This window comes from Jaculus jaculus, chromosome 5 (assembly GCF_020740685.1).
Source record: "Jaculus jaculus isolate mJacJac1 chromosome 5, mJacJac1.mat.Y.cur, whole genome shotgun sequence".
Lineage (NCBI taxonomy): Eukaryota > Metazoa > Chordata > Mammalia > Rodentia > Dipodidae > Jaculus > Jaculus jaculus.
The window spans coordinates 166,163,326-166,178,321 of NC_059106.1; the positions used below are offsets into that span (position 1 = coordinate 166,163,326).

The following is a 14,996-nucleotide window of genomic DNA, read 5'->3' on the forward strand; positions in this document are numbered from 1 at the left end:
TAGTCTTCGCAGGCAAGCTCCTTAACCACTAAGCCATCTCTCCAGCCCTGATTTTAAACTTTTAATTTTGCTTCATCTCAATAGGCTGCAGTCATGGGATAGCCAGTGTGGGAGCGGGGAAGGGAGTTTGTCCTTCTCGCCCCCATTTCTCTAAGCAGCACTGCAAGTGACTGTCTTGGAAGTGTCCCTCAAGACAGACACACGCAGGCCCCACCAGAGCCCGAGCCCGGATTTCCTCCCTGGAGCCCTCCCCGTTTCCCTGTGCTCTGCTGTGTCCCCGGCTCGTGCCATCCCAGGCTGCGACGGTCGCCTGGTGGTCTAGCCGAGTGCTCAGCACAGGGTGTTCTGTGGCTCCTAGCCCCGCTACATACTGCACAGTGACTTCCAGGGCAGGGGAAAGGCACTGTCCCTGGGCTGGGAGGACGGCCCAGTGGTTAAAGGCGCTTGCTTGCAAAACCTGCTGGCCTGGGTTCGGTTCCCAGATACAAAAAGTGGCACAAGTTGTAGGGCGTGGTGGCGCACACCTTTAATCCCAGCACTCGGGAGGCAGAGGGAGGAGGATCGACATGAGTTCGAGGCCACCCTGAGAATACTGAGTTAATTCCAGGTCAGCCAGAGCTAGAGTGAGACCCTACCTTGAAAAACCAGAAAAAGAAAAGAAAAGAAAAAAAAAAAAGTGGCACAAGTGTCTGGTACTTGTTTATAGTAGCAAGAGGCCCTGGCACACCCACCCACCCCCCACACATATATACACACAAATGAATAATTTTAATGAGTATTAAATGCTTAGTAACTCAATGTTGTTGTTGTTTTAACTTATTTATTTTTATCTTAGAGAGTGTGAGAGAGACAGAGAGACAGAGAGAATTGAACTCCAAATGCTTGCGCCACCTAGTGGGCATGTGTAACCTTGCGCTTGCCTCACCTTTGTGTATCTGGCTTATGTGGGATCTGGAGAGTAGAACATGGGTCCTTAGGCTTCACAGCCAAGCGCCATAACCGCTAAGCCATGTCTCCAGCCCTGTTTCTGTTGTTTGTTTGTTTTTGCTTTTGTTTTTTCAAGGTAGGGTCTCACTGTAGCCCAGGCTGATCTGAAACTCACTTTGTCAACCCAGGCAGGTCTCGAACCCACAGAGATCCTCCTACCTGTACCTCCCAGGTGCTGGGATTACAGGCGTGCGCCACCATGCACACCCACAGGGTCTTCTGGAATGGCTTGGTTTTCTAAGCAATGCAGCATGAGAAATCAAAGCATGTTGTCACTGACTCTGGCTCAATGTAGACACTGGGCCAGTGAGTACATGGGTTAACTCTCCCAAGGACCTCCCCTCCCTGACCCACAGCACAAAGGCGTCCTCCCCTGAGCAAGCCTGGAAGGCTGAACACAGGGTGCCTTCAGGGGAGCGACACACTGGAAGGCCCTGCCGCACCCACACTTGGGACTCACAGCCCCGCTCCTCTTCCAGGGCGTGATCGAGTTTTCTCTGTGCCTGCTGTTTGCCAAGTTGGTCAGCTACACGTTCCTCTTCTGGCTCCCGCTGTACATCACCAGCGTGGGTGAGTGCGCCGCTGGAGGCATTCGGTTCTGTGCTCTGATGGTTGGAAGGCCCTTGCGCCTACGAGGGATCAAGGATCACAAATGATGACTGGAGAGGGACAGAATGGCCGGAGAGAGATGAGGAGAGAGAGCCTAGCGAGATCCTGATAAGAACCTTCATGGGACTTGGAGGACTGGCATGTTCTGCCCCCGCTGCAGCTCCTGGCCCCACAGAGTCAGCCTGCATTTAAAACTGGCCATGTGGCCGGGCGTGGTGGGGTGGCACACGCCTTTAACCCAACACTCGGGAGGCAGAGGTAGGAGGATTGCCATGAGTTCGAGGCCACCCTGGGACTACATAGTGAATTCCAGGTTAGCCAGGGCTAGAGTGAGACCCTACCTCGAAAAAACAAAACCAAAACCAAACACCTGGCCACGTTAGGCTTTGGAGCACTGTGGCCAGCAAGAGGGCCACAAACGATTGAGATACAAACCCTTGGTAACTGGATCTGGAACTTGTTTCTGGGGGATGCACTCTTATTTGTGGAAGACCTGACAGTCTGTCTTGGGGTTTCCAGAGGCCAACAACATCTAAAGTTAATGGATCATGATGGAATGTTCCAGTAAAATAGTAACGTGTATCTCTGTATGATATACGAGCAGAATGACAAGAGGATCAGTAGTTCCCAAGAAAAAAGGGTTGAGGGGGATGTGGAGCTGTAGTGGTGAGGGTGGGGTGGTCACAGGCATTCTGATACCTTAGCCTGGGAGCTGGGGCGCTGGGCGCTGGGGAGGGACAGTGAGAGGGAGAGAAGTGGCAGGAGCTCATGGAGATGTGAGCTCCGGCTTAGGCTCAGGGGACATGATGGGAAGGAAAGCTCTGAGTTGGGAGGGGTAGAGATTCCAGGTGGTATCCTGTTGACCAAGGCTGGAGGAGGGCTGATGCCCCAGCCAGGGAAGTTGAGGAGAAAGTGAGGGGACCTTCTCTAGGCTAGAGTGAGACATTGCCTTACAAAGAGAAATAAAGGCACCCAAAAAGCACGATGACACTTCTGGTCATCCTGATGTTGCCTGTCCATCCTCGTGGTCCCTCTGCCTTGGATCAGCCACCACCGAGGCATCAGTTCAGGACAGAGAGTGGGACTGGGAAGCCACCTGGCTGTCCTTGGTCACCATGAGTATCCTTTCCCTCATGCCACTGTACCCCCAGGAGGGCCTGGACATCACATCTCACAGGCATGACGGACTCTGTCCACCTTGGTCAGTGCATACACCACCTGTGGAGAACTTTGCTCAACTCAGACCAATGCTCAGGGTGTTTTGTTTTGTTTTGTTTTGTTTTGTTTTGTTTTGTTTTGGCAATGTCTCACTCTAGCCCAGGCTTGCCTCAAATTTACAGGGATGCTTCTGCCTCAGCCTCCCGAGGGCTGGGCTTTAAAGTGAGGCTGTCATGCGGGGCTATTGATTTGCCCCCTTTAACTCTGAGTTCACTGACGGTGACTCTCGGTCTAACTCGCGCTACTACAAGTGAGGCTTTGAGTGTCCCGCTGAAGCTGCACTCCCACCAGCTCACATCCTGGTCATTCAACAGATCACCTGGACGCTAAGGAAGCTGGGGAGCTCTCCACCTTGTTCGACGTGGGTGGGATCTTTGGTGAGTTCATGCCCTGTGAGTTGATTTGTTGGGTAATGGTGAGTATGACCTGAATGGCCTCAGCATTGCTCAGGGAGGTACTCTGCCAAGCACTACCTCTGACCTTGACCAGCTACCCCCAGGCAGGTGATGGATTGGTGGCATTTGGACCCTAGCAGGTTAAGGAACTTCAGGGCTAGGCTAAAACTAGACCCCCTAGAGTTCCCCTTGTTTATTGTTTTTATTTATTTGAGAGAGAGAGAGACAGAAAGAGAATGGGCACGCCAGGGCCTCTAGCCACTGCAAACAAACTCCAGACACATGCTCCACCATGTGCAGCTGAATTATGTGGGATCTGGGGAATTGAACCTGGGTTCTTAGGCTTCGCAGGCAAGCGCCTTAACCATTAAGCCATCTTTCCAGCCCTCCACTCCTTGTTTGTATGGGAGATGCCTTTAGGGCTCATACGGGACCACGCTAGACGAGGCCCGGTAAAAGGCCAAGCTCCAAGCAGCCACCTGGGGAGTGGGTCACTGTTGCTGCTGTGACCCCGCCTCTCCTGGACGTCTGCTCCTGAAGCCGCCCCCCCTCTGCTGCAGGCGGGATCCTGGCAGGCGTGATCTCCGACCGGCTGGAGAAGCGGGCCTCCACCTGCGGCCTGATGCTGCTACTTGCGGGCCCCACGGTGAGCCCTGCCCCGCCCACTGCCCGTCGCCCGCCCACCCTGCACCACAGTGCCAGGGGAGCCCGCGCCCCCCTCCCCACCAGCCCCTGCCCTGTGCCTGTTGCCCTGACTGGTGCCACACGGCCTTCCTCAGGCCAGCTCAGCCCTTGCACGGCACACATGGCAACTTCTCCCTCACCCTGGGCTTCACACAAGCTTTTCTTCCTTTGGGGGGGCCCTTCCCCTTCTGCCCCTCCCTTTCCCCCTACACCTAAAGGATTCCCATGCCATCCCCATCCTCCAGGCTCCCTAACCCTCAGCACACTTGGCTCATTTCTTTCAGGCATTTGGTAGTTGATGACCTTGGACAGGCAACTGCCCTTCTCTGTGCCTCAGTCTCCTCATCTGAAAACTGGGGCCGAGCGGCAGCACCTCACACACAGCATTGCAGGGAGCTTGTGCAGCGTTGGCCCTTAATTCTATTTACGATCCTGTAAGGGGCCATATTACAGCTTTATCTCATACTTATTCACCCATCTGCCTGTCTCCCTTGGGCTGTGACCTACTTCTGAGTCCTTTTAGGACCTTGGACGCTTTAAAAGAACATTTCGGGAGTGACCTGTGTGAGGCCCCTCAGTAAGGATGTCGCATCCTAGACTGCAGAGCTGAATGGGTGACCTAAGTGGACACAAGACCTCAGACCAGGAGTTTAGGCAACGCTGCTCAGAGCCCCGCACCCACCCTGGACGCTCAGAATCCCCTGCGAGCTCTCCAGTGTCCTCTCCCCCAGGCTTGGTCCAGGGCCCGCACGCTGGCCAGGCGGGGGTCTCCACTGCTTGTGCTGAGCCAGTTTCTTCCTATTTTGTTTTGTTTTTTTCCTGCCCACAGCTCTACGTCTTCTCCTCTGTTAGCAGAATGGGCATGGAGGCCACCATAGGTGAGTCCATGTGGGAAACCCTGGTGCCTGCTTTCTGTGACACAAGCACCCTGCCCACAAAGCTTGGCCACATGAGAGGTAAAAGGCCACCCTAGGAAGGTCCACATGGGGTGACTGGCGCACCCAGCATGGCCCAGACAGGCCCTGTGTGCCCCTTTAAGAGAGGCCACGGTCCTGCTCCTGGACCCAGGCCTGGCTGCCTGGAGGTGACAGTGAACTTGGCTGACGGTGTCAGGGCCTGAGCGGGAAGAGGAAGGAGCCAGTCAGAGGAGCCCCGTGTAACCAGGAAGGCCGCGCTGCCCGCCCTACAGCCCCCGAGGAGCCCACCCAAAGCTGCACCCGGCAGTCAAGTGGCAGCGTGACCTGAGGTTTCTCAGTGTGGGGACAGGGTGGGCAGACCTTGTCCACTCTGTCAGTCACCACCCTGGGAGCCATTTGTTATGTAGCACTGGAGGGCATTTTAACTTCCTGCCTCTCTACTACCCATGCATGCCCTCTACCAATCGGCAGTGGGGATTGGAGAGACCAGAGTGTTGGGGGGTGACCCCATCACAGGTGATACAGAAAACAGAAGGGCACCTGGGTTTCCTGTGACCCAGAGGCTCTTTGGTAGAGTGAACCCAAGGGCAGCTTAGGAAAGGAGCCATGTGGTTGAGGGCAGCACAGTTGTCCTGCCTGTGGGGACAAGAGAAAGTTCCTTCAGGGGCCAGTAAAGACCCAGTGCTAGCCGGGCTTGGTCCTCCAGGGCCCTTGCCCCATCTTGGCATGTCGGGTGCTGCCCGTGGAGGCCTGGGAGTCTGAGTCTCTGGGAAAGCACAGCCTCGTATCCCTAAACACATCGCAGAAGCGGGTTCTGCTAGACCCCTGAAGGTTGACCCCGGGAACGGGCCTCTTAGCTTCACCCTCCTGCCCTGGTACGGCGGATGCTAACGTGTCCCTGCGGTGGACCACTGGGCTGGGCAGGCTCCCCCAAAGGACACTGCTCTGTTCTCACCCCCTCTGTCCTCCACAGCCATGCTGCTGCTCAGCGGCGCCCTGGTCAGCGGGCCCTACGCGCTGATCACCACCGCCGTCTCTGCCGACCTGGTGAGTGACCCCGCTCAGGACAGACACATGCTGTGCCTGGGTCACATGTGTCCATGCCCTCTCGGAGTCCTCCAGCAACTGTCCCTTTGTCACCCTTCCTCAGGGTTACACGCTGGTTGGCCCAAGAACCCTACTGCTTAGAGCCACAAAAGGCTCCCCAGGTCTCTTGCTCACAAGAGAAACACAGGTCCTGACCCCAAGGGGTCAGGAGGGAAGCCCAGTGAAGAGAAATTGGCGGTAGACTTCTTCCCTTCTCCCCCGCGTCATCCATCCAGGGCAGTAGGCCACCCTGCTCTGGCTGATTAGTGTTGAGTATGTTTCTGAAACTGCCCATACAAACCCATCCTCAGGTGGGCATGAGCATACAGAATCACGGCTGTGTGCCCACAGAAAATTCTGGAATGGTCCACACTAGATTGAACACTGGTCAGCCTGCAAAGAGCAGAGACAAAGGAGGGTGATTTTTTGAGGTAGGGTCTCCCACTAGCCCAGGCTGGCCTGGAATTCACTCTGTGGTCTCAGGGTGGCCTCGAACTCACGGCGATCCTCCAACCTCTGCCTCCTGAATGCTGGGATTAAAGGCGTGCGCCACCACGCCTGGCTCATAACTTCTTTTTTTTAACAGAGAGAGAAAGAGGCAGATAGAGAGAGGGAGAGAGAATGGGCGCGCCAGGACCTCCAGCCACTGCAAATGAATTCCAGATGCATGCGCCCCCTTGTGCATCTGGCTAACATGGGTCCTGGGGAGTCGAGCCTTGAACCGGGGTCCTTAGGCTTCACAGGCAAGCGCTTAACCACTAAGCCATCTCTCCAGCCCGTAACTGCTTTTTTTAGACTGTACCCTGTGGGTGACTCTCAGTGTGTGTGCTTCATGGTGTGCGTGTTGCTCACAGACAGCACTTTTTTTTTTTCTCGCTTTGATTTATTTTGTATAGCTCTAGGCTCTGGGCACTGTTTTTCCTTTAATGGAACCCGGCTCCTGCAGTTGGTTGTGATCGCACAGACCCCTGGGTTTGGTTTTGGACTCCCCTGCCCTCCCCAGGTCTCCTGACATCATCGCTCATCAGCTTGCTTTCAGACACTGCCAAGATGTCTGGCATGTGTCACAGAGTGACCCTGGCTGTCCAGGGCTCTGCCACACACGGTGTAGGGATGGGTATGCCGACACCCGGTTATCTCCCGTGTGGGCAGCCGCGGCCCCTCGTGAAGAGTGACTGTGCTGGACAAATATTTATCTGAAGAGACTCCTAAGTAACTAAATATGCTCAGACAGGTTTCTTTTTTATTTTATTTTATTTTATTTTATTTTTTTTTTGAGGACTTCCGCCTCTTAGAAGCCCTTGAACTTTTGCTAATCTCCCCAGGGTACACTTAGGATAGAACAAGGCCTATGTTTTCTCAGGGAAATATCCCACGTTTTGAACGGTTTTGTTAAGCGGCCTGAGCCCCTTCCCCCTGGCAGGCGTGGGTTCTCTCTCACTTCGGCGCTGCCCACGCGTCTCATCTGCCCCTCCTCTCTGCCAGGGCACTCACAAGAGCCTGAAGGGAAACTCCCACGCCCTGTCCACCGTGACTGCCATCATCGACGGCACCGGCTCCGTAGGTATGCGGAGAAGGTTCTCCCCATGAGCTCCGTGGGGCTGAGGGGGAAGCGCTTGTCCCACCCTAGCTAGCATGTGGCCCAGGCTTCTGATGCCACTGTCAGGACCAGCTGCTCCTCAAGTAAGAGCAGTTCAGGCAAGTCAGCTGTGATGGCTTCGGAGACGACCCGGACTCGGTGGGACAGAATGGCCTTCTGACCTGAGCCAGCAGGGGGCGCACTGCGGGCTAAATCTGCTCCTGACGTTTTGTTGCTGTCGTTCAAAGACAGAATCTTATGCCAGTTTAAATTGTTGGGGGCTGGAGAGAGGGCTTAGCAGTTAAGGCACTTGCCTGTGAAGCCTAAGGACCTAGGTTCAATTCCTCAGTACCCACGAAAGCCAGAATGACAAGGTGGCACATGCATCTGGAGTTTGTTTGCAATGGCTAGAGGCCCTGGTGTACCCATTTCTTTCCTTCCTTCCTTCCTTCCTTCCTTCCTTCTTTCTGTCTCTCTCTCTCTCAAATAAATAAAATCTATTAATTATCAGAAAACTAGGCAGTCCAAAAACACCCACCTCACTGAGGGTTCTGGAGAGAATTTAGGAGCATATTCTAGAGTGATAAAAGGTGGCAGCATAAGCCGTTTGTCCCCTGTGTTAGTCAGCTTTGCCTTACTGTAACAAAGTAGCAGAGATGATGAACTTAAGTAGAGGGCAGGTTTACTTTGGCTCACAGTCCATGATCAGTTGGCCCCTTGCTGTGTGCCCATGAGGAGGCAGAACATCATGGTAGAAGCACACAGTGGGGCACAGCTGCCCACTGCATGGCAGACAAGAGACAGAGAGCCCGAGTCCCACCACCTCCCTCAGGGGCGTGCCCCTGATGACCTAGCTTTCTCCCATTATGAGTCCTGCCCCTTCCCAGCAGCACCACAGGCTGGAAACCAAGCTTTCAACACGTGACCTTTGGTGACATTCCAAATACAGAGCAGTTCCCCTCAAGGACCAGGCAGAGGACAGTTGGCAAAACACCAGCCTGGAGATCCCAGGAGCCATCTGCATTGGCCCTGGAGGACTGAAATGCCCTCACCTGTCCTGTAAGTGGAAAAGTGAGGCTCAGGGTTGCCTGGGCTATGTCTCCATTGAGCTTGACCTGGTGCTGCCCTGGGTAGCTAGGCTAGAGCCACGGGCAGGGACTTGAAGGTTGCCCATCCAGGCCCACATACTCATCCAAGGGGCTGACCATGCCCTGGTCACATCCCTTCCTGCCACTTCCGGGGCCTCCCATGACGTGTCTGTCTTGTGTGAAGCATGGAGAAGGTCATCCTTGTCAGAAAGCCGGCTTTGACTTTGGGCTGTCACCAGCAAGGTCCTCCACTTTGTTGGGTCTAGAGTGCCTTTGATGGACTGGGTGGCATGAGTGCACATGCCTTGCCGGCAGCCTTTCAGAGACTCCCTTGGCCACTGGAACATGTCTAGGGCAAGGAAGGACGAGAACTGGGCTGCTGGTCCTGGTGATGGGTGTCGTAGCATAGCACAGCCCTCGGTGTGAGGAGCGCCTGCCCTTCTCCAGCTCACCCAGCACAGCAGCCCAGAAGACATGCCCAAGGGAAATCACACGATCCTGACGAAACCAAAGTCTAGACTTGGGAAGAGACACCACATCTGTGAGCAGAGGCAGCCCTGCGACTGCGCTCCAGGTTGGAGAGGACCAAAGCCCCTTCCCCCCCCCCCCCCCAAGAGGACAGCAGGCACCAGGCCAGCCACCTCTGAACTTCTGGTTAATCGCACACACCCATTACCCCCTGCACCCACCTGGGCTTTGGCAGCACTGACCACGCGAGGTCTGATGGGAAGGACTCCGGCCCTCTCCCCCACCCAGCCCCCACCCCCTCTGCCTCTCTGCCTGCTCAAGTGCACAGGGACTCAGTAACCGGTCACCATGGAAACAGCACGCACACTGGTCCTCCACCAAGCCTCAGCCATTATGTCTTGTGCATGGTGCCCGTGAGACAAAAGCAGAGACCCAGAGGGAAACCACACCATAGGCCTGGCACCGCTCACGGGAGCATTTGCCCCATCTCTCCGAGCCCGTCAGCTGGTGGAGGTTTAGGTGGAGGCAAAGTTGAGGTAACGGCAAACCAGTCGGTGTCTTCCTGCTAGTCACAAGTGTCCGATGGCTCAAGTGACAGAGTGTCCATGTCCAGTGCATCAGCAGTGCCCAGAACCGCTTCCCCATGGGAGCCAGGGCTGCCGTTTCCACAGTGCAGTGCTGAGAAGTTAAATACAGCCCTTCATGTTTTCAAGTTGACTTTTATATTATCAGAGTAAGGCATCTTGTAGTCACAGGGGCCAGATGATCTTACAGGCTTTTCTTTCTCTCTTTTTAAAATATTTTATTTATTTAACACAGAAAGAGAGAGAGAAGCAGATAGAGAAAGAGAGAATGGGCATGCCAGGGCCTCTAGCCACTACAAATGAACTCCAGATGCTTGTGCCCCCTTGGGCATCTGGCTCACATGGGTCCTAGGGAATCGAACCTGGGTCCTTAGGTTTAGAAGGCAAGCACCTTAGTGGCTAAGCCATCTCTCCAGCCCCCTTACAGGCTTTTCTAATGCAGCACAGCAGCCCCCAACACGCTTCCTTAGGCCTTCTTCCCAGAGGCCGTCCCTGTTGACTGCTGCCGCTGGCCTCACCTCTGTTTCCTGGTTTAGCAGTTGTGCGCTTGCTGCTGAGCCAAAACACCTGACCAGGAGCAGTTTATAGAAGGAAAGGGCTTATTACAGCTTCCAGGTTCAAGGGGAAGTTTCACGATGGCAGGGGAATGCGTGGCAGGAACAGACAGCACGCGTCACATCTTGTCATAGCAACTGGGAGGAAGCAGCAGACATGAGTTGGCTAGCCCTGGCAAATGGGGATGGACTATAAAAATCCCAAGGCCCATTCCAGTGACACACCTCCTCCAGCAAGGCTCCACCTCCCAAAGGCTCCACCAGCCGGGGATCGACTATGAGGCTTAGTCACAACCTAACATGAGGCTATAGGGGACATTCCATATCCTAACCAGCACACCGGGACTCAACGCTGTTGTGTCCTCCCGCTGCAGACGTGGTTCCTTCCACACTTCCTGCCCACAGTCCTGTGTCACACAGATGCCACTTATCTTCCAGGCAGGAAGTTAAACTTCAGATGTCACCTCTGCCACAGCAGGTGGACAACAGCAGCGAGAGAGTGAGGCTGACTCTAGAAAGGGGTCCAAATCAGCCTGGAGTACAGCAAGACCCTACCTCAAAAAAAACAAAAAAGGAAAAGAAAGAAAAGAGGGTGGGAAGGAGAGAGAGAGAGATAGGGAGGGAGGGAGGAAAGAAAGAGGGAGAGATGGGAAGGAAGGGGGGAAAAAAGCTGGCTAAGCCTGGCTCCACCTCCCAAATTCCCACCAGCTAGGGACCAAGCATTCCAAAACATGAGTTGATGGGGGACATCGGATTCAAACCACCCCAATGAGTTAACTGCCTGAATTTAATGTTTAAAGTTCTGTCCCAGTTGTCCACCACCCTAAAGTCCACCTTCAGATCCCCTCCTTACTGTCCTTCCATGCCAGCAGCCTGGCAAGGGGCCACACAGCTGCCCACTGCACTGCATGCCTCTTGCTCAGTGTCTTCCTTCACCTCTAACCCACACACTCTTCTCCTCCCATTTAGAGCAGAGCCGTTTTCTAGATCCCTGTTCCCTGCTCCTCTGTGGCGGGAAGTGTCTTCTAGCGGTGTCCTGGGGTTGCAAGCAGTAAGTCCCGGGAGCTTGTGAGGCTGTGGTACGAAGATTCCATCCTCACTTGCTTGTGAAATCGCTCCTCCTTCTGCATCCCAGAATCTCCAGCCTCCATCGCTGGCACGAGATGTCTGTGGTCACTCTCAGCCCAGTCCTTGGAGCTGATGTCATTCTCCTGGGGTCTTCACACTCTCTCCCTAGTTCCCCATGGGGAAATATTCCCTGTGTCTCAGAGGAACTGGGCATTTTCCCTTTTCTTCTTTGATAAGTTTTCCCTGCCATTTTCTGTTTATTTACTTATTGGAAAACGTGGGTCAAAGGTGAGACTTCCTGGATTATGCTCTCATTGATTTCTCTGGTTCCCTTTCCTGCCTGGCTCCTCATTCTTCTACCTCCACCCAGATGGTCCTGACGTCATCTTCTAACATCTTCTGACTGTGTGATGAGCTTGTTATTTTGCCTGACGTGTTTTCAACATCCATTAATGAGCTTCTGTCTTTTTAGTGTTTCAGACGCAGGGTGTGTTAGGTCAGAAATTACCAATAACTGATGTTCAGCTACAAAAATAGAAATTTTATAGGGTTTGACGTAATTTTCTATGAGCGCTCTGAGGGCACTATACTTTCCTGGGCATTTTCTTTTCCTGGTTTATCTTCCATACGTTTCTGCTCCTCCCATTTTGCTTACTCTCACCTTCTTTTCACATGGGGTGAATCTGAGCTGTTTCTTTTTTTCTTATTTTAGATTTACATTTATTTATTTATTTATTTGAGAGAGAGAAAAAAAAAAAGGGCACACCAGGGTCTCTAGCCACGGCAAACGAACTCCAGATGCATGCGTCACCATGTGCATCTGGCTTATGTGGGACCTGGGGAGTTAAGTCCAGTAGTTACAACGGTGTGCCATACAGCAAGAGTGGACATTTCAAATGTCAATACATACCTTCCAAATTGTTCCAGAAGTTTGTAATAATTTACTCGTGCTCTCTACTGAGTGCATCAAGCTTTTCAGCCCTTGCCAGCCTCGAGATAGGCATGAGGTATGGGGGCAGGCTCACTGTGAGCCAAGTGCAGAGCCTCCCTCCTAAGGGTCACTGTGCTCGAGTGACCGGAGCACTTGCTTGGGGAGTCTTCCCACACACTCGCGGGTGCCCTTCCCTGTGTCTCCTTCCAGGTGCGGCGCTGGGGCCTCTGCTGGCGGGGCTCATCTCGCCATCAGGGTGGAGTAACGTGTTCTACATGCTGATGTTTGCAGATGCCTGTGCCTTACTGGTGAGTGGCCTCCTGTCTGACCCAAGCATCTCCAGTGAGACCCTGCCAAACCTTTTCCTGTGGACTCCTGCCATCCCCAGCGAAGTTTATGTCATTCCATACTCACTATATGCATGAGGTCCAAGGTTCTGTCTTTATCTAGTTAAAGAACAACAACAAAAAAAAGTCAGGGGCTGGAGAAATGGCTTAGCGGTTAAGACACTTGCCTGCAAAAGCCAAAGGACCCAGGGAGCCACGTAAGCCAGATGCGCAAGGTGGTACATGCATTGGAGTCATTCAGGCTCTCTGGGCAGGCGCTAAGTGGGCAGTCCCTTCCCTGTTGGTCATTGTCACCTGCATGGACACAGTACTTTTGTCCTGTTAGAATACTCTCTTGTTGTCCTGTACCCACAGGCAGCACTCCAGTTCTCTCTTCCTCATTCCTTGTGGCGGCTACTCTTTGTCGTCACAGGTCTCCTGTCCACGCTTGTCACACTTTGCCCTTGGCAGGATTGGTGATATTGGCAGAGCATTGGCTCAGCCTGGGCTGCCCATGCCAGCAGTTGTAGCTAGAGGTCCAGTTCATGGCAGAAGTTCACCTGTTGCCCCTAGCTCTGGCTTTAGCACCACATGGCTGCCACTGCTGCCCACCGATTGTCACAAGCCCTGCTCTGATGAGAAGTACCTCCTTGGGGCAGATGCCAGCGGGTGCGGGGCTTGCCCAGCAGGCCTCTGTGGGCATGAACCTCACCGTGAACCTTAGCCAACATGATCCCAGGCTGTTCCTGTCCCACGCTTGGCCTGACGGCGTCTTGTCTCTGTTTTGGACACAGTTTCTGATCCGCCTCATTCACAAGGAGATGAGTTGTCCAGGGCCTGCGGCGGGGAACCAGGCTCCGTAAGTCCACATCAGCCGGAAGCTCCAGGGTGGCCTGACCGGCTGGATCCCTGGGTACTGTCCTCTGTGATAGGAAGGAAAGGGTCCGTCGCTTGTCCCTCGCATGTCACATTGCCATCCCTCTGACTTGTGCTTTCCTGATGCATGCCCCTGTGTGAGTGTGATTGGCTCCTCTCTCCTCAGAACTCAGTGAGGAGAAGGAGGGAATGGACTCGTTTGTCAAGCTTTCTGAGCTGTCCCCTCCCCTGCTGACCACTCTCAGCCCCCGCGAAGCCGTGGAAGGCTTCAGCCCACCCACCTGCCGGCCCTGGATGGGGCCCATGCAGTGTCTGGGTGCAGCCCGTGCTGTGGGACTCACTGCCACCCATCCTTTCCCTTCAGGCTGAAAGAACATTGACCACACGGAGTCCTGGGAGGGCCCGGGCCCATCCTGTGCAACCCGTCCTTAGAAAAGAAGCCGAATAAAGGGTCCTGTCGTGAAAAGAATGATTAAGCCCTTGCTTTTTGCACACATGCCTGAAAAAGATCACAAAGCACCCTGGGACCTGCTGTGCCCTGTGGACAGACGTGGAGCTCCGTGTGTCCCACTGCCTTAACCTAACCGAAGGCCCAACAGCTCAGCCGGGTTGGCTGGGCAGACCTGTGACCCTCCAGCATCGGTGGTGACGCGCAGGGCTGGCCCGCATCCCCCGGGCAGCCCGCCTCTCTCAGGTATCCAGCACAGAAGGTTAAATCCTGTGAGCTCGAGTGCCGTCATTTCCGGAAGGTCCCGGTTGAAGGACAGGACATGGCACACTCACCATGCCAGTGGCTGAGCACCAGCCTCTGAGTGGTGTGAGGAAGCCCAGCCATGGTCAGAAACAGGCCCAGGCCTCACCAAGAGAAGCTTCTAGCAGATCCTGCCCTTGGCACTGACCTGGAAACTCCACTTGGCAAGACACGGACAGACATGAAGCAATAAGCCTTCCCCCCCGGCCGCACCCCAAGAGGGCAGGGGCACCTGCCCACAGGTACCCACCGTGTGCTGCTGGTTCCCTGTGAGGTTGAGGGGTACAGAGGCCAGGAGGGGGAGCTCCCTGGGCACTGAGAGTGGTGAGGTTCATCAGCCATCCAAACTATCCCACGACACACTTGGGTACCTGGGCTATTTCCAGAGTCACGGGGATTGTTTATTTATAATGTGCTACGTGAAATTTAAGAAACATAAATGACGTTTTGTTATTTATTAAGACAAGTTATGACACTTCTGTGGCAATTTGCTGTTGGGGTTGGATTTGTCCTTTGAAATTAAATGAGTTTTGTACAAAAAAAGAAATTGGAATATTGACTATTTCTGCTAACTAAAGGCTTCCAAGTGTGTGGCTTGGTTGTCCTAGGGACAAACTTGGTGGTCTTTCTGGGAAGCTGAGACACTTGCAACAATAACAGAGCAGCCAGACTGTACCCAGCTTTACCCAGAACGTTGAGTGGGCCCCAGCAAACACAGCTCTGGATGTTTCATAGATCAGGAAGTAAAGAGCATCCCAAAACTGGTCCTTAACTCTTTTTTTTTTTTTTTTTTTTGGTTCTCTAGGTAGGGTCTCGCTCTAGCCAGGCTGGCCTGGAATTCACTGTGCAGTCTTAGGCTGTTCTCAAACCTCTAC

The 14,996-nt window shown here is 53.9% G+C and overlaps 1 protein-coding gene across 4 annotated transcripts in view; it reads left to right on the top strand.

Moving 5' to 3' along the window:
- Window positions 1-14,640, top strand: part of Slc37a1 (solute carrier family 37 member 1) — an 86,429-nt gene extending 71,789 nt beyond the window's left edge. For all 4 annotated transcript variants that reach the window (XM_045151060.1, XM_045151063.1, XM_045151061.1 and 1 more), the window contains 9 exons: window positions 1,467-1,557; window positions 3,129-3,191; window positions 3,770-3,855; window positions 4,723-4,771; window positions 5,784-5,857; window positions 7,382-7,460; window positions 12,379-12,476; window positions 13,289-13,353; window positions 13,735-14,640. In XM_045151060.1, the coding sequence (XP_045006995.1) occupies window positions 1,467-1,557; window positions 3,129-3,191; window positions 3,770-3,855; window positions 4,723-4,771; window positions 5,784-5,857; window positions 7,382-7,460; window positions 12,379-12,476; window positions 13,289-13,353; window positions 13,735-13,750 (621 nt within the window). In that variant the 3' untranslated portion in view covers window positions 13,751-14,640. The remainder of the gene's footprint in view (window positions 1-1,466; window positions 1,558-3,128; window positions 3,192-3,769; window positions 3,856-4,722; window positions 4,772-5,783; window positions 5,858-7,381; window positions 7,461-12,378; window positions 12,477-13,288; window positions 13,354-13,734) is intronic.
- Window positions 14,641-14,996: the final 356 nt, after the last annotated feature.